At 37.6% G+C, this 25,726-nt stretch overlaps 1 protein-coding gene across 1 annotated transcript in view; it reads left to right on the top strand.

The window, feature by feature from the left end:
- Positions 1-25,726, top strand: part of LOC140234698 (neurobeachin-like) — a 421,843-nt gene that overhangs the window by 117,928 nt on the left and 278,189 nt on the right. Inside the window, 1 exon segment of the mRNA XM_072314734.1 lies at positions 10,729-10,824. Coding sequence (XP_072170835.1) covers positions 10,729-10,824 — 96 coding nt within the window.

The raw sequence follows: 25,726 nt of genomic DNA, 5'->3' as shown, positions 1-25,726 counted from the left end.
GGAATCCAGACATGCTTAGCTGAGCATGTCCAGAAAATTATGAGAGGAAACCCTGGAAGCGCACAAATTTGATTATTTGGGCAGGGAACAAGTCTAGTGTGCAATGCGTGTACTCACTCTCCTTCAGGCTGTTGCTACTGCTGTAATATTTATGGTTAATTTTCATAGTTTGTATTGGGGGAGGGGTAGGGAGGGGTTCCAGGCCACTTAACAACAAGTTGGTCATGACATCATGTGCAAAAAGGGCAGTGCACCATGTTAAAGAACTAACCCCATGGCAGAGGTATGTGAATACTGTCACTTATGACCACAATACTGCGTTGCTGAAAATCATAATAACAAGTGAAATCAAAGTTAATGCCCGAAGAAGATGACAAATGCATGAATTATTGAAACTAACATAGAAACACATAGTTACTCCTCTACATCTCTTAACTTCAACATTTCAAAGGCAACACACCATTGTCTCTTTTACCACAGTAACATTTTCAGCTTACCTGTGCCAAGTCCTGCATTCACTGTGCATCCTGTAAAACACGTTTGACATTTTCAACTTCTTGAAAGCCCCGTGACAGATTTTCACCAAACTTGGCAGGTGGCAGCTCTCTTAAGATGATAGGGTCATAATTTTTTCAAATAGGCTCCATGTCCCCTTGGGGGTGTAGTGCCCTGCAAAATTCCTCAAATTGAGGATTCTTTGAAAATCTGCTGCTCTACAACCAGTAGTGATGGAGCTTTAATAGCAAGTGCTAAGAGTAAAGCCTCTCTTACATCCCGTCGTGCATGTTTAGAGATCGTGCGGACTCGGAGTTCCTGTCAGGCGTGGAATTGTCGCAGGGTGAAAATTAAATCGGATGGGAAGTATGTAGTAAGTACTTAATGAGTGGGTGTGTCTTGCTCAAAAAGTGAGGCCCGCAAGTGGTCTGTACGCCTTTTTGGAAGTAGGAAGAAGTAAGGAGCATGAAAGATCTCTACTTCTGTTGCACACAATGAGTGGGATAATTGTACGTGAATTGCAAGTGAAGCGTACGTTTTCAGAAATCGTACTTACGAAGTAAGAGAAACGTAAGAAGCACGGAAGTGATAAGCAAGACAATCGTGCGTCAAATTGGAAGAACGCATGGATAATCACAATAATATAAAAGGGTGCACTGAGTCTCTTCATCATTCATGAGGACTCACTGCAGAAAATGTCTACGAGGAACTTTTATATAGGAGCATGATGCACCTGAGCATGTCTCAACATAGTACTTATGACGCACTTTTTATCGTGCTGATCACGTTTGTCGTCTGAGTGTGACGTACTTCACAAGTACGGTAGTAGTACTCACCACGCATTTTGGAAGTAGGTAATACGCACGGAGGAAGTGCGCTCACCCCCTTTTGCTAACACGTACATTGAAAGCAAGTGGAAAGTAAGAGCCTCTTGCGTGGTAAGTACGCCTTCGTGGGAAAATACCCCCCGAAATTGTTGCATGTTTTGCCTGCGTAACACGCACGCCTATCGAACTTACTCAGTACTTTTGTCTTGTGTACTCCGAGCGTGCCCCACGCGTGCTAATTGTCGCAGCCAGGTCGTAGCGAAAAACTGGCTGGCCAGTTTTCAGGCTGCGTGCTATGCGTCGTGTTTGCGACCACCAAAAAAAGTACTTTCCACTTGCGTGCATCGCACTACTTGGCTCATTTTTGGGACGCAAACCACTCGTAGGAGCACGCACGACCGGATGTAAGAGAGCCTTTAGTACCGGTATGTCTGATTGTAGTTTCAGGTTCTTTCATTGCTAATTGGGGGACCAATTTTTACATTTTCAGCTTCTTGAAAACTTAACGATGGATTTTCACCAAACTTATATACAGTCAAACCTGCCTTAGCAGCCACCTGTCTATAGCAGCCACTAAAAAATCCCCCCCCCCCCCGAGAGAAAAGCCCTGCTGAAGACCCTGTGTATAGCGACCACCTGTCTAACGTGGCCGCTAAAATTTTGTTTCCCGCGGTAGATTTTAACCTGTCTATAGCGGCCAAAAACCCAATGGAGCCATAGCTGAGCTGATAATTCAGCATGTTTTACTGCTTTGTAGCCTTGAGGGCAACGTTCAGTGATCGCCATCGCTGCATTCATCCCTCATTCAGTCATAATAATGCACTAGTGTTAAGCTTGTAGATGTAAGCAATCCACACAAAGTTGGGTTACCTGTCTATAGCGGTCACCTGTCTATAACGGCCACTTTTTCCGTCTCCCTTGGGTAGCTGCTATGGAAAGGTTTGACTGTATTAACATATATATTCATATGGGCACCATAACCCATTTTGGGGCATCCAGTCCCCAGAACCTACGAAGTAGAGAATCTTAAGGAAAAAAGAATAGATTTGAAGTGCTTTGTGTCTGTTTAGAAAAAGTGCTGTATAAATATTGGTATTATAAGTTCTGAAACCAGAAATACTCTGAGTAAATACAATGTTACAGTAGTAGTTATACTTTCAGGTTTGTTTATGAATGATATAGGGTGGCCAGTCAAGGCTACAACCAGATTTAAGGCCAGTTTTCACATTTTGATATTCTTTATGAAAAATGCATTTCTATAAACTGGGCAGGTATTATTGGCAATGTGATAGAATATACAAATGGACACCATCATGCCCTTGTGGAGGTCCCCCAAAGTTCCCGAAGTTTGCTTTGTTCTTTTTGAGTAATAATCTGCAAGTATATATGGAAGGTGAACTTGCAACACTCAGTTGAGCTGGAGACCTGTGGAGTCTCTTGCTTGATTTGTAGATGACAGCAATGGCTAAGGATATGAAGCAGTAATGAAGGTTATTTCCACACACACATAAACACACACAGACACACACAATTTCATTCAATGATGAAAACATCAACTCTCGAGATACATATTAACTCAGTGCCACAAGACAGCGTGAAATATCCAGTATTGTAAATTTTTTTTATCTCTGATTTAAAAGAAAAAATGTGCAAAAGAATTTTTATAGAATTCTAACTGGGCTAGTGGTAACTATGAACATTGCGGAGACTCAAATATAAAATGTACTTAAGACCCAAACATTGATAGCAACATCCTGTCTTCACCCCAATGCACTATCCTCCCCAAGAGAAGACAGCTGGGGTCCTTGTAAGGTAAATAATATGCACACCTGTGTGTGACAACCTCCAGGCACAATACACAAGGACAACACTTGCTGTTGAAGGATGAATCTTAGAAGAAGCGGTTTTTATGATAGCTTAAATACCATCACCTACTCAAATTGAGTCCAATCTGTTCAATGCCATGCAGTCTGTTATATGGGGTGGCGTAGACCTGAGTGCTCAAAGTGACATTTTTTTTTGTGGCTCTTTATTGCATTTAATTATGAATGCTGACCTGTGATTTTAGCATGATGGATAATCAAATTTGGCAATATTATCATGATTAAAGATGTAGTTTTATGGATATTTTCATATGTGAAACCTGAGAGAAATAGCATACATTGAGAGTGATATGATATGTTTGAAACACTTCTTTCATATCTACTGGAGATAAATTTAACTGTTTGCCAAGCTGTGTACTTAAAACCTTTTGATATTACTTAAACTTACCATAAGGTGTTCAAGTAGGATCATATTCTACAGCCAGGGATGTGTCATAAAGTCGAGCTACAAACGTACCCATGTATATTGTGTTTATGATGTGAGCAAGTAAATATGTTAAAATGATTGCAAAATATTTAATGTTTTTAGTGGCTTCCAATTTTTCAGGTGTTCAATCTTCCCTAGCAGCTCACTGAGAAAAGGAGGTTCCTTGTGAGAAAAAAAAAGAAGAAGAAATATATATATATATATATATATATATATATAGATATAGATATATATATGAATGTATATATCTTTATTGAAAGAGAGAGGGGAGAGAGAGAAAGAAGGATGTTCATTTACATTGGGCTCAGCACTGCTAAAACATTTATCAATGCCATGCAATCATCCTATTTAAGTCAGATTTCCCTCCTGTCCATTTGATGATAGTTAATGGTGATGTTTAGGCCTCCTGGTGATGCTCCAAGTGCCATTTCAAGGAACATGGCATATTTTCAATTACCAAGGTGGCGTTGATCTTCACTCATTGCTGCACCTCAATAAAGCCACCCGCGGGGTGCCCTTTTAGCATGACATTCTACAGAACCCTGCCGTGAGATTGCAGGGGTGCATCCCTATTGCCATTTCCTGATCTTTGGTTATTGTTTGACAGTTTGACTTACATCTCTCTCTCTCTCTCTCTCTGTCAATAAAAATATTCTTTTCACAAGGAAGAAATACCCTTTCAGTGAGCTTCCTGGTGAATATGAAACCAGTCAAAAATAGAATAACATCATTCGAGACATTTACATAATTGCTCAAGTTATAAATGCAAATTGCTTTACTGTTAACAGCTAATGTTATGTGATCTTATGCCATTGTTTGTCTGTTGATTCATTCTGGTGGCTTGAACTGCAACATAAGCCTCCTTTAACCCATCAAATCCCAGAAAATTTGTTGTGGTTTAGTGCTCTGTTTTTTTTTGTTTTTTGTTTTTGTCATAATTGTACTTTCCTTTGTGAGTGTTTTTTACAGGGAGAGTTCTTTCAAACCCTTTATTGTTCACTATGATTGTTTGAGCATTGTGGTTTGCCGAATTTTTAAAAACCCTATAACTGCTAGATTGATGATACTATTGAAGGGACAGCACCATTTGTTTTTCTATCAAAGTGACATTCTTAAAAAAGATAAATAAATTGCATTATGAGTAGACTTTGCTGAGTTTAGTCCCTTAATCTTTCTCTGCTATAAGACATGCAGTGAAATTAAAAGACGCCAATTATCCCATTGAGGATGGGCTGATTTTGCTACAACACGCATTTCCCATAGACATTTGCCCGAGTATACTTGTGACTCATCCTCAACGGGTTAGCTGATGACAAGATGACAATTTCTGCAATAAGAATTTCCAAAAGGATCAAAGCAAGCAAGGTAAAGAGTGGTTGTTTTTTGTTGTGTCAGACATGGACTGAACATACGAAGAGAAGAGATGTAAAGAGATACACTGTAACCATGTTTGCCCTCCTTCTGTGATTGGTCAACATTGTTCAAATTCCCATAATTTTCATGTAATGTGTGATGTTTTGTCTCAAAGGGTTTAGATTTGACATTTGAAAGTCTGATTTTGTAACATTGCTTTATATAAACTGAATAATCTGTTTAGAAAGTTGCAGTATTGTACTGGAATATTTGGAGATCAAAGCCCTCACTTGCAATTACTACAGGGGGCTAGCCTTTGACAGGGGGCTACGTCACTAACAGAGCCATGGGAGTAGTGAAAGCACCTGAAAAGGAAATTGCCAAGGTGTTGATGTGTGGATGTAAACTTAATGTTTCCGAACCATTTTTTTTTTCTGAAGGCAAGCATGTTGTTTATGAGGTATGTAAAGAATCTGACATTTCTTGCCTGTATATAGGGTTAAATCAACATTTTAACATGCTAACTTGGTCACACGTGGCTGACATTGAAGTTCATATTACTTAACTTTTTCTTCCCCACTTAGTTTCTTAATGCAATAAACTGATATGATGCGTGAGCTTGATTAAAGGTCTATATTACTGGACATCCCTGTTAGATATGTACTGCAGAAAAGAGTGAGGACGGATCCTTTGAGACAATGAGTATGCTTTACCAGATATGTGTTATATAAGCACACAACACTCAATGGCAATGAGACTACAGACACTGGTGACAGCAGCATTAGAAGTCTGCACGTTTCTTTCTATGCGAGACGCTCAGGTATCAGTAACTAAGCAATATGCAACTCCTGACTGTGCACCTACAGCTTACAACATAATTTGTAATTCTTGTCATGAGCTTGACCAAGCAAAAGCTTCAGTCAAGTGTGTCTGTAGATCTGTCTTACAGAGTAAGAGACCAGTGATTTCTTAATGCCCGTGAAAGGGAATTGGACAATTATGTAGTTGGAGCTCAGGAAGATAAAGAGAGAGGCGGGGCTTAGCACCTGAGGCACCACTGGGAAATAAGCTGTTGGGAGGGAGTTTCATGGATGGTTTAGCTGTGCACACACATGCAGGTCTGTCGGGTGGTTAAACCGAGTCTGAGAAAGGGGGGGGGGGGGGGGATTGGAATGGTGTTTGAAGGTACATGTATTAGAGATTGCTATTTGTTGAGGGAAGGGAATGATGGGGTAGGGGATTGTAGGGAAAGTATTATATGGGAGATTTAAAAAGGAAGGGGGTTGGGATCTAAAATAGTCTTTGTAAGGTGCTATAGTAACAAATGAAAGTGACATATAGACCATGACAAAGGGGTATGTCGTGATTATGGGAAGGAAGGTAGGTATAATGCAGAGAATACAACTGTGGAGATTTAAAATATCATTAGCGTTGATTATGACACTGTTATGGAATATCAATGTGGTTGAATATGATAGCTTGTATTTATGTGGCTTAACATTTTTGTTTGCTTATTCATATTTACATATACACATATTTGTGTAAATAAAAGTGTGTCTGTGTTCTTTAATTACTGTTCCAATTCATTTGTAGAATTAAATATCAGTGTACCTTTGAAGAACCTATCATTCCTGTGTCACTTTTTACATTTTTATAGATCACACTTCTTTGTTTGCTCATGGCCACTATCAAAAGACAGATTTTGAAAACATGGTCTTGGAAAAATGTCAAGGTTGAGGATGCTTTTAAAAGTAGCCCATCTTTAGCTAAACAATACTTCAATGCTTCAATGGCCTTCAAATACTGAGAGGAGGCTCTTGCTGCACATGCCAACCATAATATCAGATGAACCTTTTCTGGACAACATTCACTTGATGCCTTTTACATTGTCTCGTACTAGGTTGCAAGTGGTCGTGATAGAGTTACCAATGTTAAAGTCAGTATTTCACTCACACTGATTAAATAGTTTGCCTTCTAATATGTGCACATTGTTTTTGCTTTTTCTGCACACTGCCTATTTCAAGATTGCATTGTACATTAGATACACAGAGGCCTCGGGTCTAGCTTTGTTTGTAGACTGAAGGTAGGAAAGAAGAACCGGCTTGGTAGACCTTTCTAATTGGAAATAAAAGAAAATATATATGAGGACACTGTTTATAGCTGTCAGGCCACAGACTTAGTATAATCAAACAAGCACTTGGATTGCAAAGGAGGAGAAGAGAGTGAAAGAGAGAAAGAAATAGAGGGGGAGAGAGAGGAAAGAAAAATGGCAGTGTGACTTGCCACCAATACATTCTGGCGGTGTCTTTTAGCATCAACTTCCTGTAATGTTCATGGTATCTGTGGATTGTCTGTGACATTATCCTCAGTATTTGTAGCAGTCAATCTCTGAGGCACATTTGACAAGGCTGATGCTTATGGAGGAAGAAATGAAAGATAAGTTAAATAGAAGGAGAAAATGGCTGAATGAGGAGGAGGAAAAATAGGTGACAAAATGTTGATGTGATTTCTCAGTGGAAAGCCATCCAACTTTCAACTTTTGGGATTAGGGAAGGCAGAATTAGTGACTGACAGTATCAGCTTTTTGATTTATTAGTATGTTAGAAAGTTAGTTATTTGTAAAAATCCCTCTCACTGTAGTAAAGCAAGGCTAGGGCCATCTGGTAAGACGGTGTCAAGCTGTCAGCAATGAACAAGCCTTAGTAGATGGGCCCATCTGATTTTCTTAAATTATGCCTTTGAATTGCAGAATTTGGCTACAAGCATTTTGTTGCAAAACTCACAGCCAATCAGCAGAGATCTGTTTGAAAATGCTCATGTATGATGCATTTGCACTGACAACTGATGGGCAGATCTTGCAATTTCATTGTTCAAAGTGACGAACAGCATTATTCATTAAAGGGAACACAAACCCAAAGAGCAATGTGGATTGAGTGAAAGCAGCAACATTAGTAGAACACATCAGTGAAAGTTTGAGGAAAATCGGACAATCGATGCAAAAGTTATGAATTTTTTAAGTTTTGGTGTTGGAACCGCTGGATGAGGAGACTACTAGAGGTTATGACATATGAGTGGACAACAATACAAAGAAAATGTAAGGAAAATTCAACAAAAATTCACTTTTCTAGCATTATGAAAGAGCACTTGACTAACTGCTTTCAGAAAGCAGGGGGAATAATTGCTCCCCTTATGTCAGTATCAAGTTGATGGAATTTGTAATTTTCATGAAAAATGAATTTTTGTGGAATTTTCCTTATATTTTCTTTATATTGTTGTCCACTCATATGTCATAACCTCTAGTAGTCTCCTCAGCCAGCGGTTCCAACACGAAAACTATAAAAATTCATAATTTTTGCATCGATTGTCCGATTTTCCTCAAACTTTCACTGACGTGTTCTACTAATGTTGCTGCTTTCACTCAATCCACATTGTTCTTTGGGTTTGCGTTCCCTTTAAGAGTGGTGTGCCAGTTAAACTGTCTTCTGGGTCATGAATAATAATCACTTTTGCAGATGTCAAAATGCCCTTGTGCTATTGTGCTTGGCTTCGGCTTTTCTTGCTCACAACTATCAGTGCTGACAACATTGTGAGGGCTTGAAAAAGACTACTTTCCAGGTTGCTATGACTATGTTGTGTTGTACTTTCTTGTCTCCGATATCATCTTATTGGTTAACTACTTCTCCTCAGTTATGGTTGCAAAATTAAAAGAGATGTGACAAATCAAAGTGGTGAAAACTTAATCAAATTATCAAGAATTAGATGAAATGAGGAAGTGGGATCTATTATCTCAGGAATTGTTTTGAGCAGGAAGGGATTAGAGTGCAATAATGAACACAGAGTAAACTAAAATGTGATGTACAATAAGGTCAATGTCAGTGCATTGAACTGGAGATGTAAAATGTTTCCAGAGGTGAAACAGTGTGGTAACTTTGGAAATAGGATGTGTCTCTTACAGGTTAATGTAATAGCCATGTTTCACTATCTGTGAAGTGTACTGTAAAACACGATATTTTCGTGGCACGAAATTTTCGCGAATTGGAGCCGACGGCCTTTTTCGAGGCATGAAATTTTCGTGAGTTGCGTCTAACGTTCAATGCATATAGTGTAGGCAAGAACTTTCACATGCATTTTAATTTGGGGAATCTTGGCTCTCGTGACATCAAAATGCACATGAACATTCCTCGTTTTACAGTAACTGTAAAGCAACAAATTCACCCAGTGGATGCCAGCCTGTGTGCAGTATGAGAAAAGAATTCTACTTGATTAAAGAACAACAGCATACTACAAAATTTGACTGGCAGCATCTTGGAGCATAATAGAAGATGAAATGTGTGAATTAAATGATGTGCATTTTTTTACCAATGCTATCATTGTGTAGCATTGATGCCAGCACAGGATTAGAGTCATGGGTAGGTTGTCTGCTCAAGAAAGATATGAATCAAGACAGGATTGGTCTGGAGTGAACCCTAAAGTGCGCTGAGCCATCGACTGTCACTGACTCTGACACGTCAGTCATGGGTCAGGTGATCTGTCCGGGATAGAGATAATTTTTTTTTCCTTCTACCTATCCTCCCTTCTCTATGGGAAAATTGTCAGCCTCATCTTCCAATAGCTACGGGACAGATGATATCGATTGAAGAGCAGGCTTAGGATCAAAGCACTCTTTGATCAAAGCCTTGACCTTTCTATTTTTATTTTTTGGTTGGCTCTTTCCCTTTCTCAGCATGCCTGACCAAGTCTCAAATCTTGCAGAATTCCCCTTCTCAAGTTTAAAATCTCATCTTTTTTTTTTTTTTTTTCCGGATCCCATCTCGCATAAGTCCAGCTCCATCAGCATTTCTTGTGTGTTGCAATAAGTGCGTAATGCAAGTTTCCTTTCATTTATTTCTCATTTGACCACTTTGTGTGCTGCAAAGGTGATCGCTTATTGGTTTAAAATTTGCTTTTGGGCAAAATGGGGGAAGGGAGAGGAAGGAAATATAGAGCAAATATGTAATTTTATAATCTTAAGGGCATTGTATTGTCAAAGGCGGTTTTCATTATCCTATTTTTTTTTTCACTTCAGTTTCTATTTTTTTAACTCTTTTTTTTTTCATTTCTAGCAGCCCACCTTATCATAAAAATTAATGGCAAGTGAGTTATTGCCAGGTTACATCTTGTCACCATTACTGTGCAATGACTTGCAAATGCAAATAGTCATACTCAGCATATGAATGCTGGTACACATGACTCCATATATTTTGCATTTTAAAACGAGGAATGTTTGTGTGCATTTTAATTTTGCGAATTTTGCGAGCGCCGAGATTCGCGAAATTAAAATGCATGCAAAAGTTCTTGTCTATACTATATGCATTGAATGCTAGTGGCAGTTCGCAAAAATTCATGCCGCAAAAGCTGTCGGCTCCAATTTGCGAAAAATTCATGCCGCGAATATATCATGTTTTACAGTAGTAGTTCATATGTCAAAATGTTAAATGATCAAATGAATTTGTTATTATTATTTTTACTTTTTGGTTCGTTGTGTTATTACTTAGTGTTGAATTCTATGTTATTGATTATAGAATATGCTGGACCGAAAAACAATAGTAATTCCCTCCCTAAGTCATAATCATTATCATCTTGTCTTTATTTGAAGCTGACATAATCATTCAGTGCTTTGGAGTACAGTATCAGTCTTTTAACAAGCTTGTCTGTTGACTTTTATAAAATCTTGTTGTTGTTTTTTTGTTCAAATTCCTTTCAGCCAAGACATTCTGTGCGCCTCCTCCAAGCTCTACGTCAAATTCCTCGAAGACACGGTCCGGACATCACCTTTAGTTTCCCAGGCAAAGATGGCGCTGTAAGTAAACTTTGACTACAACAGTATGTATTCATAGAGAAATCATCATAACATTGATGTGACCTTGACATTGACATTGACAATGAGTGATATTGAGTGAATACAAATGCTGATCTGGGATATAATTCTAAATCACAATCATTGAGAGTAAAACTTAAACAACTTGCTGAAAAGCTTGTCTTTTATCTGCCCGGACAGGAAACTTATACCTTTCTCATGTTTGGGGATTATGGATTCCCATTGCATTGCATGAATGTAAATACACACAAATATAAAAATTTGAAAGTGCTGTCAGTAGTAGAGTAATTACACTATCGTGAATGTATCCCATATTATATTTTCATATCAAGATGCAGTTCTGTCAAGGCCATCAGCTGACGTGTGGTGTTTTGACATTAACTGCAATACTACTGTACGAGCTGAAATTTTCGCGGTGGTTTTATTTTCGCGAATTTCACGAATTGCCTTTGAACCGCGAAAATAACAACACACGAAAATATTCAACGCGCAAATCACTACGTCGAGTTAGACCCTTGCAACCGCGAAATTAACAACACGTGAAAATGTCCTCCAAGAAGCAATTCGCAAAAATATCTGTTCGCGAAAATTTCAGCTCGTACAGTATGACAATGTAATGCTGGAATCTTAAGTTTAGTATCAAAGGAAGAACATACATTCTCTGTGTCATCTACATTATTCCACACACATAGTGGGCAAATGTGATTTTGAGTGGGAAGATGACATACTCTATTAAATCATAAATTTTTGTGTGCATAAAATTTTTATGAATTTTGTGAGGAGCCAAGCTTCACAAGATTAAAATGCATGTGAAAATTCTTGTCTACACTATAAATGCATTAAATGCCAGTGGCGAATTGCAAAAATTTCATGCCATGAATATTTCTGGCTTTACAATACACTGTAGATCAGAAAGTTGCAGTATAGTTCTATTCCACCATCTTAATTTTGAGTCATCAAATAGTTTTGCCTTGATTCCATCCTACCGTCTTTGCCTTCTCTGAATGAAGACTACCCCTGTACTAGTAGATTAAGAAAGAATAGAGAAAGGTTTGAGACAGTAAATGACTGTGATGATACTTATGGTAACCATGACAACAGGCTATTCAACCAAAAGGCACTTTGAGTGACTATTTGTGAACATTTGAAAAATTCCTTTTCTTTTTTGTTCTCACCACGAATATAATGCCTTTCTGTATGAATGTGTGTGTGTGTGTGTTTAAAGATTGATCCATTCTCTGTTTTAAAAAAAAAGTCCTATTCAAGGTTTCAGTAAAAAGGTGCTTTGTGCAAATGCCATTAGATGCTGCTCAGTTATTTGCACGGGCAAAATGACAATTCCATAGGTTTATTTTTCATGTGTTGTAAAAGGGTCATAAATAGAGCTCTTAGAATTTTTCCTGAGGCAGTATCTTTCTCTGTAGATCGTTTCCCAACCAATACACATTTCCTTAATATGAGTACAAAGTATTCTCAGATAAGCAGCTTATATTTCTGAAATTGTTAAAATCTTTTGAAGTCATTGCAGTGATGACCCAATCAGTGATAAAAGTGTTACGGTACTCAAGAATGCTTTCAGTGGAGTATATCCTTTCATGTAATTTTCACAGCATCTTCATTTTATTGTGCTTCCTTTTTTGAAAGAGATTATTTTGTTCTGTTTTATGTGAAATATTTTATGAAAGGCCTACATATTTGCTTACAAGAGTTTATGCACCTTTTGTCATAGGTATGGATGTGCATTGAATTCATGAGAAGAATAGCAAGATCTTGTTGTTGTTTTTTCTCTTTTACATCAGATGACTTTCCGAGGGGTCATCATGTCATATTGAGGTTACTCATTATTAATGAACATGGTCCCACAAAGGCAGTTGTGCTGGCTTTTCATGTAATGTCAGGAAACATGTCAGTTTTCTTCAGCAAAATTTATGCACATAATCATAACAGTAAAAAGTTTTATATATGATTAAGTAAATCCATTATTTTTGATATCTCAGAGAACTTTTGAAAATAGTTCTGTCTTGTCTCTAACAGACATGATTTATGCCCCACATTCTGTGTGCTAAGAATGTGAAAATGGGCAGATTAAGTCATTGGCAAAATCCTGTGATGCAGAAGGTCATAGGTCACTGAACTTTTCTCCAAGGTTCATTATAAAACTGTTCTCAAAGCAACATGATCTCACCATTTCATAACCTGAAATGCCTCCTGTACCCTGCACATAATAAGCCATTTACAGTTCCACTTTGCGCATGAGCAGAAAAAGGTTGTTTGTACAATCAGGCATGTTGGTTTTTTTATTGACTGAGATAAGCATCCCTGATGTAATGATTTTTCATGTAACCCTTATAAATGTGCTTACTAGCATATCCATCTGACAGCAAGCCAGGTATTTAGTAATGTTGGTAGAAAAAGTTTGTTTATGCATTCAACACAAAACAATAAAATGAATGCTTGCTGAAGTGTCAATTGACAGACCATTCTTGTCACCTGCTCTGTGCAAGTTCATTCTTTGTTTGAACGTGAATTCCATAAATTTTGGGCATGCTTATCCGTCATGCTGCTTTAAAAATGAGTGAAGTGCCTAACCAATTGAGAAAAAAGAAAGGTCAATGGTACCAATGTGCCCATGAGCTAACTGTGAACTGGCTTATACCCAATCAGTGCCTTTCCATAGATCTAGATTAGATATTAAACTAGCCAAGGGAAATCTAAACCCACGACTCCATCACAGGAGAGCTGAAAGCCATTGTCTACCACTGGCTGCAGATGTCTCATTATCTGGTTCATGATTAAGGTACAGAACACACAAGACTTGACAAGAAATATGTGTGGAGGACATTAGAGTGAAAACATAGTTTTCATTATGCCTGCAGAACTGCCAATTTTTTATCTAAGATATTACACATTATGCATAACAAATGTGTGAAATAATCCTGAAATAACCCTTGGGTAACAATGAAATGTGAGTTATCAGCTAAAAAGGTTTGCCAGAAGCCCTTGTGAGAACTACGTTTTGACTTAAAAATAACTAGTCTCACCCGGGTAGATATGCCACAGGACAGACAACCTGGAGAAGTGTCATAAACCAGAAGCAGTCCACCACACCTTTTATACTGTAGTTTTGAAGACTGATGATGATGATGATCATACGCAGTTAATGCCACTCCCAATGCTTGTACAAACCATTTTATGAACTCAGTCTGCTGGTATTTTAGAATTTTAAGTATTTATGGAGCAGTGTGAACACAGCACTGTGTTATAGCAAGTGTCTATTGTACTTTGCAGTAGTGCAGGTTATTGGAATGTCAATACTATGATTTAGGTTGTATCAACCGTTCAAGCTCACCACTGTATTGAAATGATGCCTTGTCGATGCTTTGACATGATGAGAAATTATTGTCTTCACTAGATCTGAACATGCCACAGGGCATGTGTGAACTGGCACATTCATTGCAGCAATATATGCTACAATGTCACAATATCATATTAGATGCTTCATAGCTTGTACGCAAGGCCTCCACACCACAGCCCTTGATGTAAGATTGATGTGTCCCTGCATCACACCCCAGTATCATTTACAAGAGGGGCTGAAAGCAAGCGAGACGTGGAGACTGGAGACATAGCTTCTTTGAGTTCCTTCTCCTATTCTCCAGCTTTTTTTTTGATCCTCCTCTACCAGGAAATATTTTTGAAGTATCATATTACAGAAAATCTTGTAACATGAGGCAAGGAACGTGTCCGAACACTGCCCGTGGTCGGCACCCACAAAGACTGTGCCGGAGTACACAGGATTCATGGCTTGTGTAATTGGAAAATTTAACATTTTTTTTTTGTTTAGAAAATCAACAAGCAAACAAACTCTTCAGAAATAGAAAAGGTAAATAATTGATTTTTAAAAATATAAACCCTAATTCAGCCTTTTTGTTTTAATCTCTGAAGTCCCAGAAGCCACACTTTGGTAGTTTGACGCTGTATCTTCTTATCATTATGTAATAAACACTCTCTTTTATTTTAGTCCTATTCTGGTCATGCACCACTGTTAATTTTGCTTTCAGAATAATCAGAGGCCTTTGAATCATTAAATCTGTTTTAGAAACAAGAAATTATGACTACCTGTTGATATTTCAGTGCCTCAGTGCTGTCTTTTCATTCCTGTCGAAACCGTTGCGGCGAAAGTAGTGCTCTGACCTTTTTGAATCAAATTCTTTCAATATTGCCAAAGGATGTTTGTCATTCTGGTTGACACAGTGTTGGAACTTTTTTTTTTTCCTCACCCAGATCAACTGAGTGGGTGTTAAATCAAAGATATTCTGTCTCCACTGAGTGTTATCCTGTTTGTCATGCTATTTCTGTTGAGGCAATACAGCCATGGGGAGAAGATATGTAAAGAACAACATTTGTTTTCCACATTCAGTTTCATAGCTGGGGATACTCAACAGCAAATGTTTTGTGGATTCATCTTTCATTTAGTTGTGATAACTTAAAAAATGAGCAGTGTCTTGTGTAATAAAAACACTCATTCATTGTGGGAGGAATAACTGCATGAAATGAAAAATGAATGAAATAACAATGAGCCTTTTCATTGGAATTGTCTCAGAATATCATCGTCAAAAGCAACAGGCATTCTAATGATATGATCTCAAAGTTGCCGAGGAGGTCTTCTAAAAATTGAACATACAGTTGAACCTCTCGTATCCGGACAAGTCGGGACCGGGGCTCATCCGGATAAGGGATTTGGCCGGATACGGGAGACTCAATGCTTTATACATGTACATACCGTATAATAGAGCTCTATGGTACATACACATACACATGTACTGATGTAGCCCATTGTAGTACCACATGTAGTAATGTGTATACTGCGACCTTTTCATTGTTACACTCAGTAACAGACCCCAAAATAGAGGTTCGTGTTTGCAAGCGGAAATCATTTTCTTTTATAAATTCTTGGGATGATTTACCTAAATAATTATTAAGAAATGTATCAAGTATATGTAATTCATGTGTGTTTCCTCCCGTAATTATTAAAAAAAGATAAAAAAATCATGGCGAAATTGCGTCCGGATAATAGAGAGATCCGGATAAAGGGAGGCCGGATAATAGAGGTTCAACTGTACGTGTATCCTGATACCAAATACTATTTCAGAACTGAATTTTACAGAAACTGATATGGTGAAAAAATGCTTACACTTTAATGGTACAATACCTATATTTAATTACATCGGGGTCCTGTTTCATAAAAATTGTCATCAGTGACAACTGCCACATTTCTATGACAAATTTGCTCTCAGCCAATCAGATGCAAGGATTTCAGTAACTTGTCACATCTATGACAACTTGTCACTGATGACAAGTTTTATGAAACGGGCCCCTGAAATAGATGCTACTGCAAGAGATGTGTTATATGATGTGCAGAGCTATAGTTTTGCTTACCCTGTGTGTTTATTTCATTCATCAATCATCAACTCACACACACACACACACACACACACACACACACACACACACACACACACACAAAGTAGTCAAGTGGATGAAGGAAAGTAGATTTAATATGAAGATATCCATATCTACCCTGTATGTTTTTATCTCATCTATTTCTATGTAAGTGATAATGATTTAAGTTTCTATACACAAAAGATAAGAGGAGGAGATCAGTAAGGCATCCATCAATGCCCAGTGTATGTAATTTGTGCATTAATCGGACATTGATAATGGATTATATATCTCCTCCTTTCATCTGTTGTATTTCTGATGATAAAACTGTGCAACAATTCCGTACCAGATACAGTCAAACCTGTGTATAGTGGCCACCCAGGGGAAACTGAAAGTGATCATTATAGACAGGTGCCCGCTATTGACAGGGTCTTTAAAGGGTCCACCTTCATATACATGTGGATTGAGTGAATGCAGCAATATTTGTAGAACACATCAGTAAAAATTTGGGGAAAGTCGGACAATCCGTTCAAAAGTTATGAATTTTTAGAGTACCTGCACAGTCACTGCTGGATGTCAAGACTACTAAAGTGTATGATGTCACGTGCATACAACGATATAAGGAAAATATAAAGAGAATTTCACAAAATTTTAATTTTTGAAAAAAGAGCATATTTCCTCGACTCGTCACTGATGTATGTTAAGGGTAATATTATTCCCCCTTGCCTTTAGAAAGAGGGAAGTCAAGTGTTCTTTTATTATGCGAGAAAAGTGAAAATATCTTTTCTTATATTTTTTCTTATACTTTCTTTATAGCGTTGTACACATGTGACATCACAAGCTGTAGTAGTCTTCACATCCAGCAGTGACTAAGCAAAAACTGCAAAAATTCATAACTTTTAAATTGATTTCCCGATTTTCCTAAAACTCTTGCTGATGAGTTTTATTAATATTGCTGCATTCACTTAATCCACATGTCTATGAAGGTGAACTTGTCCTTTAACATAGCTTTGCTCTTGGAGGGAATTGTTTGTAGTGGCTGTATATGGCATGTGGCTGCTATGGACAGATGGCTGCTAAGGCAGGTTCGTCTGTTTGAATAATTCTCAAGTTCTGTATGATTCATACCATATTGTATCACTAGGACTGCCAACCATTTATGTGTTCTTCTCCCTTGCACATCAACCACACAATTTTCCAAGCAGTGTTTGTTTGTGAGACATTCCCTTTAAAAGGCTCTGATAAATAAAAGGCTACTACCTCAATGTAGTGTTGCTTCCAAAGGTTAATGCTAGGCATTTGCTGAAAGCCCACGACTTCCTTTTCCAAGATTAAGCCAGTTAGGAATATATGTGCCCATGCGAAGCTCATTACATGTATTGCCAAGGATTATTTAAGAGTTCAGTGGCATTTTGCTTCCGGAGGCCCTTGAACATGAATATGGCATAGATACTCAAGCCACATATATGGGAACCAAGTCTCTGTATGGGTTTGAGACTGTGTCCAAATTGAGCTCTTTGGCAATTGATATCAGCACCAGGACAGAGGATTTGGTACAGTTTTGACAAATTCTAACTTCCAGAGAGCCTCCCTTTCAAAGGTGACTAAAATTTCCGGCTTTGGTTTTGAAAACTTTGCATAATACTGTTTATGGTTCAAAGTTATCAGATGTAAAACAAGTCTGGAACAGTCGAGAGTGTGTATATTACAGATCAAAAAGCTGAGCTAACTGCATTAGCCTATACGTAACCTATCATTTTATAAATTCAAACATCAATTTGCATGTTCAGGCATTCTGTTGAATGAAGAAGGGTATTCAAGTTTCCATGTACAGGTATGTCTTGAATATATGGCAACCCCCCCACCCCCCCCCCCCCCCCCCGGACATTATTAAGGGAGACCAACATTAATCCAGTAAAAGTGTTACCCTGTGTTAAAGTATTTACTAATTAAGTAGAGAGAGAGAGAGCTGTAGAGGTATACATCAGGGTTATGCTTTTATACCAAAATATCAGCAAGTCTGTCAGAAATGTGTAACTGGCAACAACACAAGGACACAAACAAGGGCAATACCAAATGTTTTTTGAGTAGCTTTTAGTAGAATGTATTTCAACACAAGACATTACAATCAATCTGTTTGAAAATTATCAACTGATTTCTGCATTTTGCATAGTAAAACTTTGAAATATTTGCTCCAGTATATTCATTTCTGATATTCTAGGATTTTCTCCTTAGAAAGAGATGAAAGATGATATGATATGATGTTGTTATCTGCTAATGCCATCTGATTTGTCTACTTTTTAGGCTCTACTTGTATTTCTTAAAAATAGATCTTTTTTTCTGTTTTATTTGGTTGAATGCTGTTATGATAATGATAATGATAATGATAATGATAATGAATAACATTTATGTAGCGCTTAGTACTGATGTTTCTAAGCTCATCAATCCGGAAAAAGATCACAGCTCATTGTATATTTAGGGCCAATAATTGCGCCAGACTAGTTTAATCTTAGCCGCAGGATGGCGGGATATTAAAAAAAAAAAAAAAAAAAAAAAACCTTGATCCATGAGCAGACGGAAATAACATCTTTGGCTGTCTGTCAGTCCATAAGAGTTACTATAGAATGTACATTACAAGGTATCTACTACCTAGTACTCTAATATTACAAATGAGACATTTTTGCTGAGACAACAAAAATTATGGCTAATTGAGATAGTAATCTTGAAATGAGAGAAAAAAAAATGAAAGTCTGCAGGAAAACAGAAGTGATGACTTCTTTGTGAAGAACACAGTGATTGTTGTCTTATGTTTGCGCCCATGATGAGATGTAAAAAGAAATAAAGTACATGTATGTAATGAAGGCAGTTCTTCTGGACTGCTAAGGACATGAGGATTGTAGTGTCAAAGAAAGACCCACACAAGTTTTCTGCAGATCTCGTCATCCTGTTGAACGGATGCCCTCATTCTCTCATCACTTTGAAAGAGATTGTCTGTGCCAACTTCCCCATCATTAGCCCCTCAATTTACCCAGTGTGAGGATCACACAGCAAATCTACTCCGGAAAGGCGCAGCAACTACTGCTCCCCTACGAGGGATTATGAGACACTTTGTTATCGGTGCATCAGATTCCTTTTCTTCTCCTCCTCTCTTAGCTTCTCTCTTTCTCTCTCCCTCCTTCTCTTTTTCTCTTTGTCTTTCCCTCTCTCTTACCCTGTCTCACTCCCAACCTCATTTTCTGTGTCACATTCTCTCATTCTGTTTCTTAACATGCAGCTTGTTTCCACGTAATTCATGTTTGTTTTTTTCTGCTGACAGTATCTGCAATCCAATACATGCAAGTATGAGAGTGTCTCAGTTTATGAAGAGATAGCAAGTATTTATGGCATGGTGGCATGAGTAATGCCTGTGATATATTCTGGAAAGTAGAGATCATGCATATAACAACATGAACTCCCTCAATGCAATATACTGTAATTGTGGAAATTTTCGCGGTGTTGAAATTTTCGCGCATTTCGCGCAACCAGAAGCTAGCACGAAAATAAAAACACTCGAAAATTTTTGCATGCCATATGTCCCAGTAGTTGATGTCTTGATTCCGCGGAATTAAAAACATGCGAAACTCTTCTTACCCGGTCAAGCGCAAAAAATTAGTTGTGCGAAAATATCCATTTTTACAGTAAGCAGAAATTAAAGTGCAAAAATCTTTAGAGTTGAGCTAAAGTTGTATGTTAGTCTATGAAAGTCCATATTTCCAAATTACCACTCTTCATACAAGAAAATCATATGTTTACCACTCCTTGAACAACAGAATCATATTCTTAATTGTACCTACCACTGCTGATAATATTGTTACTAGGTATTTCACCTCTGCTTCAATACTAGTTTGTAAATTGTGAATGTACGTTAAAAGATTATGTTGTATAAATTTGGCTTTCTCTCCCTCTGTATTTCTCTCTGTTTCTTTCACTTCTTTTTTTTTTTCTTCTTCTTCTTCTTCTTTTTCTTCTTGCTGGAAACCGGGTTACAGTGTTTCAGGCCTCCCATTCCTAACAACCTTATTTCTCTGATCGCATTCTGAGTAGCTCAACGATCTCCGATAGTTCATCATTCATTTGCCCACATGCGCAGAGTGATTCCTACAAACTGGAACCAAAATTGAAGAAAAGTGAACAGCAAATTCAAAATTCTGAAAAAAAAAAAGTTTTGTGCTTTCTTGTTTGACTTTTGGCAATTGGAAGAGAAAAAAAGGTTTATCTATTGGACATAAAAGTCAAGACTGTCTAAAATCACATTCTATTCATTGAGTAATTCTCATCCATGTAGTCAACCTCTGTAGATTTCAATTCTGATCTATACAGACATCTCGAGCACAAAAGTAGCATCTGGTTTTCATGGGCATGGCGTACATAAATACTCAAGCAAAAGTGAATAAGATTGACATATTGGGGGAACTTTTATTTTGTCAGCTATATGTATTTCCAGCTGTTGTCGGCTATTCCTTGCACTATTTCACCTATTACATCATTGATGTCAAAATTTTGGAGAACATTAAACAGAGTTTTAGGCACAGGTAAACCTGTGTCCTTCATGACACTGTTGAAGTACACATAGCTAGTATTATCTAGCTTTACTGGTATTATAGCATAACTAGCTGCAGCATCTGTATAGAGCATGCATGCATTGTGCATGAGTTTCATTGAGTGAGTCACGCAGCAGTACTGGTTCAGATTTTGCCCAGACATGTGGCATTGGGTGTGCTCACAAGAAAAAAAAAAGAAAAGAAAAAAGAAAAAAAGGTGAAACCATTGCAGAATCTACTGGAAGTATATATTTTGGGCCACCCCCCCCCCATCAAAAAAACAACAACAAAAAACCCAAACACCCTATTCTATTCACAATACTTCCAGGTTTTCTGGGCAGTAAATTTGATTACAAAGAGCAGCACATTCATACGTGATGTCAATAATAAAAAACAAACAAAAAATAAAAATATATAGTTGTATTTCAGTAAGAAAAGCGTAATCATTGGTGGGTTAGGGGAGCACAATGGTGAGATTCCAAACAGTTAATGAACTCCCGTGGAGAATGGGAACATGTTAAATGTGTCCATTCTGTTAAGATTCTAATAATGTCCCTTAAATGAAGTCATCATTAATGGAGGGAGGTGGCAGGAAAGGTAGCAGGATTCCATAGCAGTCAATAAAATTCCTTTGGGTTAAGGGACCTGGAGGTGTGTGTGTGCCCCTTTGCTTTGACTTATCCAGCTAATGTGCATCTGATGTCTGAAGCTCATTTTAGACGGGGAGGGATGGACCATGGCAAGAGTCTAATTGGTGGATAAAGTCCCCCTGGAGAATGGGGACATAGGAGATTGGTTCATCTCTTTGCCATTATTGACAAGTTTGTACTTGTCTCCTATACCTTAGTGATGATGATCGGGCGGGGGCAGTTTTCCAAGTAGCGGGTGAATTCCCTTTGGAGAATGGAAACATGAGATTGTAGATGCCTTCCTTTTCTGGTCCTTACCTCTGCTCATCCTTTGAACCTCATAGTCATGAATCAGTGTATTTCCTGTGGAGCGGCAGTCTAATCCATTTCCTCCTACACATGCCTGCTACACTGTCTCAGTTGCCTTCAGGGAAATCTTGAGGCCATACAAATGCATTCATCTAGATTTTTCCCTGCATGCCCTGCTTGTTGTAAAGATTTGCAGTGAGAGAGGTTTGTGAGACAAGTCTTGTACAGTTTTGGTCATGCAGTGATAAAGCTGTCTGATGAACTTGATGTGAATGCTGAGATTGGGTTTGTTTGTTTGTTTTTTTTTTTTCAAAGGAGCTGTAAAGTTTATATTGATACATTAAAGGCAAGTTACTCTAGAGAAGCCGTCTCTTAAACCCTCACATGGCAAGTGAGGAAAGTAAGGCATGATTGTTGAATCCATCAAGTCATGGGGTAAGGTTGCTGCAGGAATCATCCCTTTGTCTTTATATGTTGGAGAAAGATTAGATAAAACTGCTTTAAGTTCATAAAATCTTTATGGAATACCCAACCACGCCCCCACAAGAGAAACAACAACAAACATTGAGACCAAAACATTAACTGTAATGTGTTGCCACTTTTTTAAAGACCAGTAATAAATTTGGCAATACAGACTTTTTATGCTTTTCTTATCTAAATATGCTACGATATATGACAAAAGTAAGATTCCAATGAAAGGGAAGTATTGAACTGCCGTATTGAATACTAGCAATGAATAGTAAAATTAATGATAAAATGATTTTCCATTCAACCACAGAAATGTGGTTTCTTTACCCTTATTAGCAATAGCAAGATAGCTAATAAGCATCACATCATGTTCATGGTAGAATGATAGAATGGAACAGTTCATTCTCAAGCACATGACAGTGAAGCTGGACTGTAGTTCTGGAGAACCAATATGAACAAAATTGTGCATGGCAGTGGTTCTACCCAGTCAGATTTAGATAAATGACAAGAAAGTCAATATGATAGTGCAGGTATACAGGTAAAGATATTTGCTGATTATTTTCATTGAACTGCAGGATAATCAAAGTCCACTCCATTCTCAAGTTGATTCTGATATAAAATGATATCAAATAAAGTGAAGAGTGAAAGTGAAAGTTCCACGTGTCTTCTCAAAGTAGCTGAATTGATGACAGTCACATATGCAAATTAGATGTCATGATGATATCACTGATCTCACTCATCTCGCAAATCTTCATTCAACTTGCTATAGCAAAAACAGCTGCTGAACTTGCTCAAATGACATCATACTATACAGTTGTTAATATGATAACTTGATAATTGTTTTCTAAAGAGCAAGAGAAATATAATTTCTGAGTTATTGATTAAAAAAATTATAATGTTTTGAAATATAAACCTATGAGAAAGTTGTGAGGTGATGACATCATTACCCTATCTTATTTTGCATGTTATGTGATTGCTGCTGATAGTTATGTTTAATAAGGACACATTTAACAATTGAGTAATCTGTTTTAACCCATGGAGGTCGCACTGATTTTGCTACAACACGCATTTCTCAGAGCCACTTGCCTGAGCATACTCTGTACTAGTCCTCAATGGGTTAAAGTAGAGGAATCTCTCAAATTTTTTTTTTTTTTTTGCTTTTTCCTTCCTTTTCTTGAAGTTATAGAGGCAATGTAAAGTTAATGATTTGGTCTCTGGGTAGAAAATGCCCATGACACCATAGAATCGGCTGCACTTATATCTCTGCAGGATATTCCAATGACAGTAGATTTGCAGTACATGTAGGTTGTATTTGCTGTTTAGATCTCAAGCCCCTCACATCCACATGCTGTTCTGATGGAGTGTACTGTAAGAGGTTTATGTGAATCCTGCACTGTCATAAAGAGTGTCAACAAATGACTTACAATTTCTGTAAACACAATATTGTATACGCCATATATTTTGCGAGTCTAAATTTTCGCGAATCAAGACTTCCAGACAATTTCGCGTGTGGTTAAATTCGCGATCATGGAGTCCTGTACTGAATGGAGAAAATGTGTACACGTACGTCACATGATATCAGGATCAGAGTCAATGTTTTCGCGTGTTTTTAATTTCGCGATTAGCAGCCGACTCGCGAAATACGCGAAAATAAAAACCTCGTGAAATATTCGGCATATACAGTAAATGATAAAAATGAATAAATGTTCAGTGTCATAAGTATAATCATCATTGACTTTTAGGGCACAATGTGCCTGTTTGATACTGTTTACTGACTATTGCTAGTCACATGGGGCAAATCACTGTGAGAGGTCAGTATTATTTGCCCATTTTCTGGTGTAGGTATAATTTGGGTGGACCATTTTACCAGCTGAGCACCCTACCTATATTTTTAGCAAGATAAAAAAGAAATGCCCTTGTTTTTGTTTAAATGTGCACTTTAAATGGTATGCTGGTGTGTTATGAGTATTTGTCAAGAGTACAAATGAATTGCATATATTTGATATTTATGCTTATAAATCATTGTGCAGAAATTTGTATGTGGTTTGAATTGTAAGAAGTTGATGTTTGCCCTGAAGTGTATATATATGCAGTCTTCAGATTGAATTCATGCAGGACTTGTAAGAGGCATTGGTGGTTGCCTCCGTGGATGAAAAGACTGCATTCTGAAAAGCTTTCCATGGCATAATGAGAGAAAAAAAAAATCAAATCATGCTGGCATTGTTATTTGTTCAACTGTCGGTAGTTCTCCTTGGATGCCAAATTTGAAAATTTATTATTTTTTTTGACTGAGAGCTAGGACAGGACACAGCAGCCTATGGCATGCACCAAGAGCTGTGGGCAGGAGAAGCAAAAGAGAAAAATGTTCGGCAGCCACCAATTCCTATTAATATGTGGAATGGACTTAGATGTAGATTTCAAGTTGTAGAAAACATCTCTCAGCTATGGACATGTGTTATTAAATTTGTATTAAAAGAATATTGAAATAAAATGGATTGATACAATAAACAGGTCAGTTACTCTGGCTTGAAAGGGGACTTTTAACATAAACATGTATATGGATCCAACAAATGTCGAAATATTAGTAGAACACATTGATGAAGTTTGAGGATATTGGACATTCCCCTAAATATTACAGATATTGAAAGATTTGGCTAAATTCACATTGCTGCAATTTGCTATGCATGAAAACCACAACTGTCTATTGATATCGGAGCAATGGAATGATAGGGAAAAAAATTCATTAAAATCACATGTAATATCATTTTTTTTTTTGGTTAGATGAGTGTAAATTCCCTCAATCCGTTGCTAACTTATGAACAGGTAGTCAGAGTTTCCTCAAACTTTAACGTGTTCTCCGAATATTTCTGCATTCACCGAACCCACATATATAGCTTGGGGTAAATTCCCCTTTAAGACCAGCCTTGTCAGAGAGACACACTGTACCATGTGTGATGTGCCTTTACTTCTGACCAATAAAGAGTTGATGTATGGGGCTCTGTGGAGTGTGGCTAGGGTACTATCTAGAACGGTTTTCTGTTTCCTTGTCCTGAGAGATGCGCACGAATGAATAATTTTGAGGGCTTAGTATCCCATTTACTCATCCTGCTTTATCTCCACTAACATGTGGGAGAGAGAGGGGGCACCGTACAACAGAGGAAAACATATTTGCGGAAAAGATGCTTGGAATTTTAACATAGTAGTATCATGTAACTTGACAGAGTCAAATGAATATCTGATATGCTGTAAAGTCACAGGAAGTTTTAACCCTTAATGACAATAATTTCATACATTTTAAACAGTGAAAGAAGAGAAATAACTGTGTAAGTTTGTTATATGAAATCAAATCAAATATCAGGAATGTTATGGCAGTGTGGATGCTTACAAGTTAGCTACATTTATTATGGTAGCCTTTGCTCATTTCAAAATAATTTTTGTGAAAGCAATGCCATGACATCA

The sequence above is a fragment of the Diadema setosum genome, chromosome 11 (genome assembly GCF_964275005.1).
Source record: "Diadema setosum chromosome 11, eeDiaSeto1, whole genome shotgun sequence".
Taxonomy (NCBI): Eukaryota; Metazoa; Echinodermata; class Echinoidea; order Diadematoida; family Diadematidae; genus Diadema; species Diadema setosum.
This window is presented reverse-complemented; position numbering and strand designations above follow the sequence as displayed.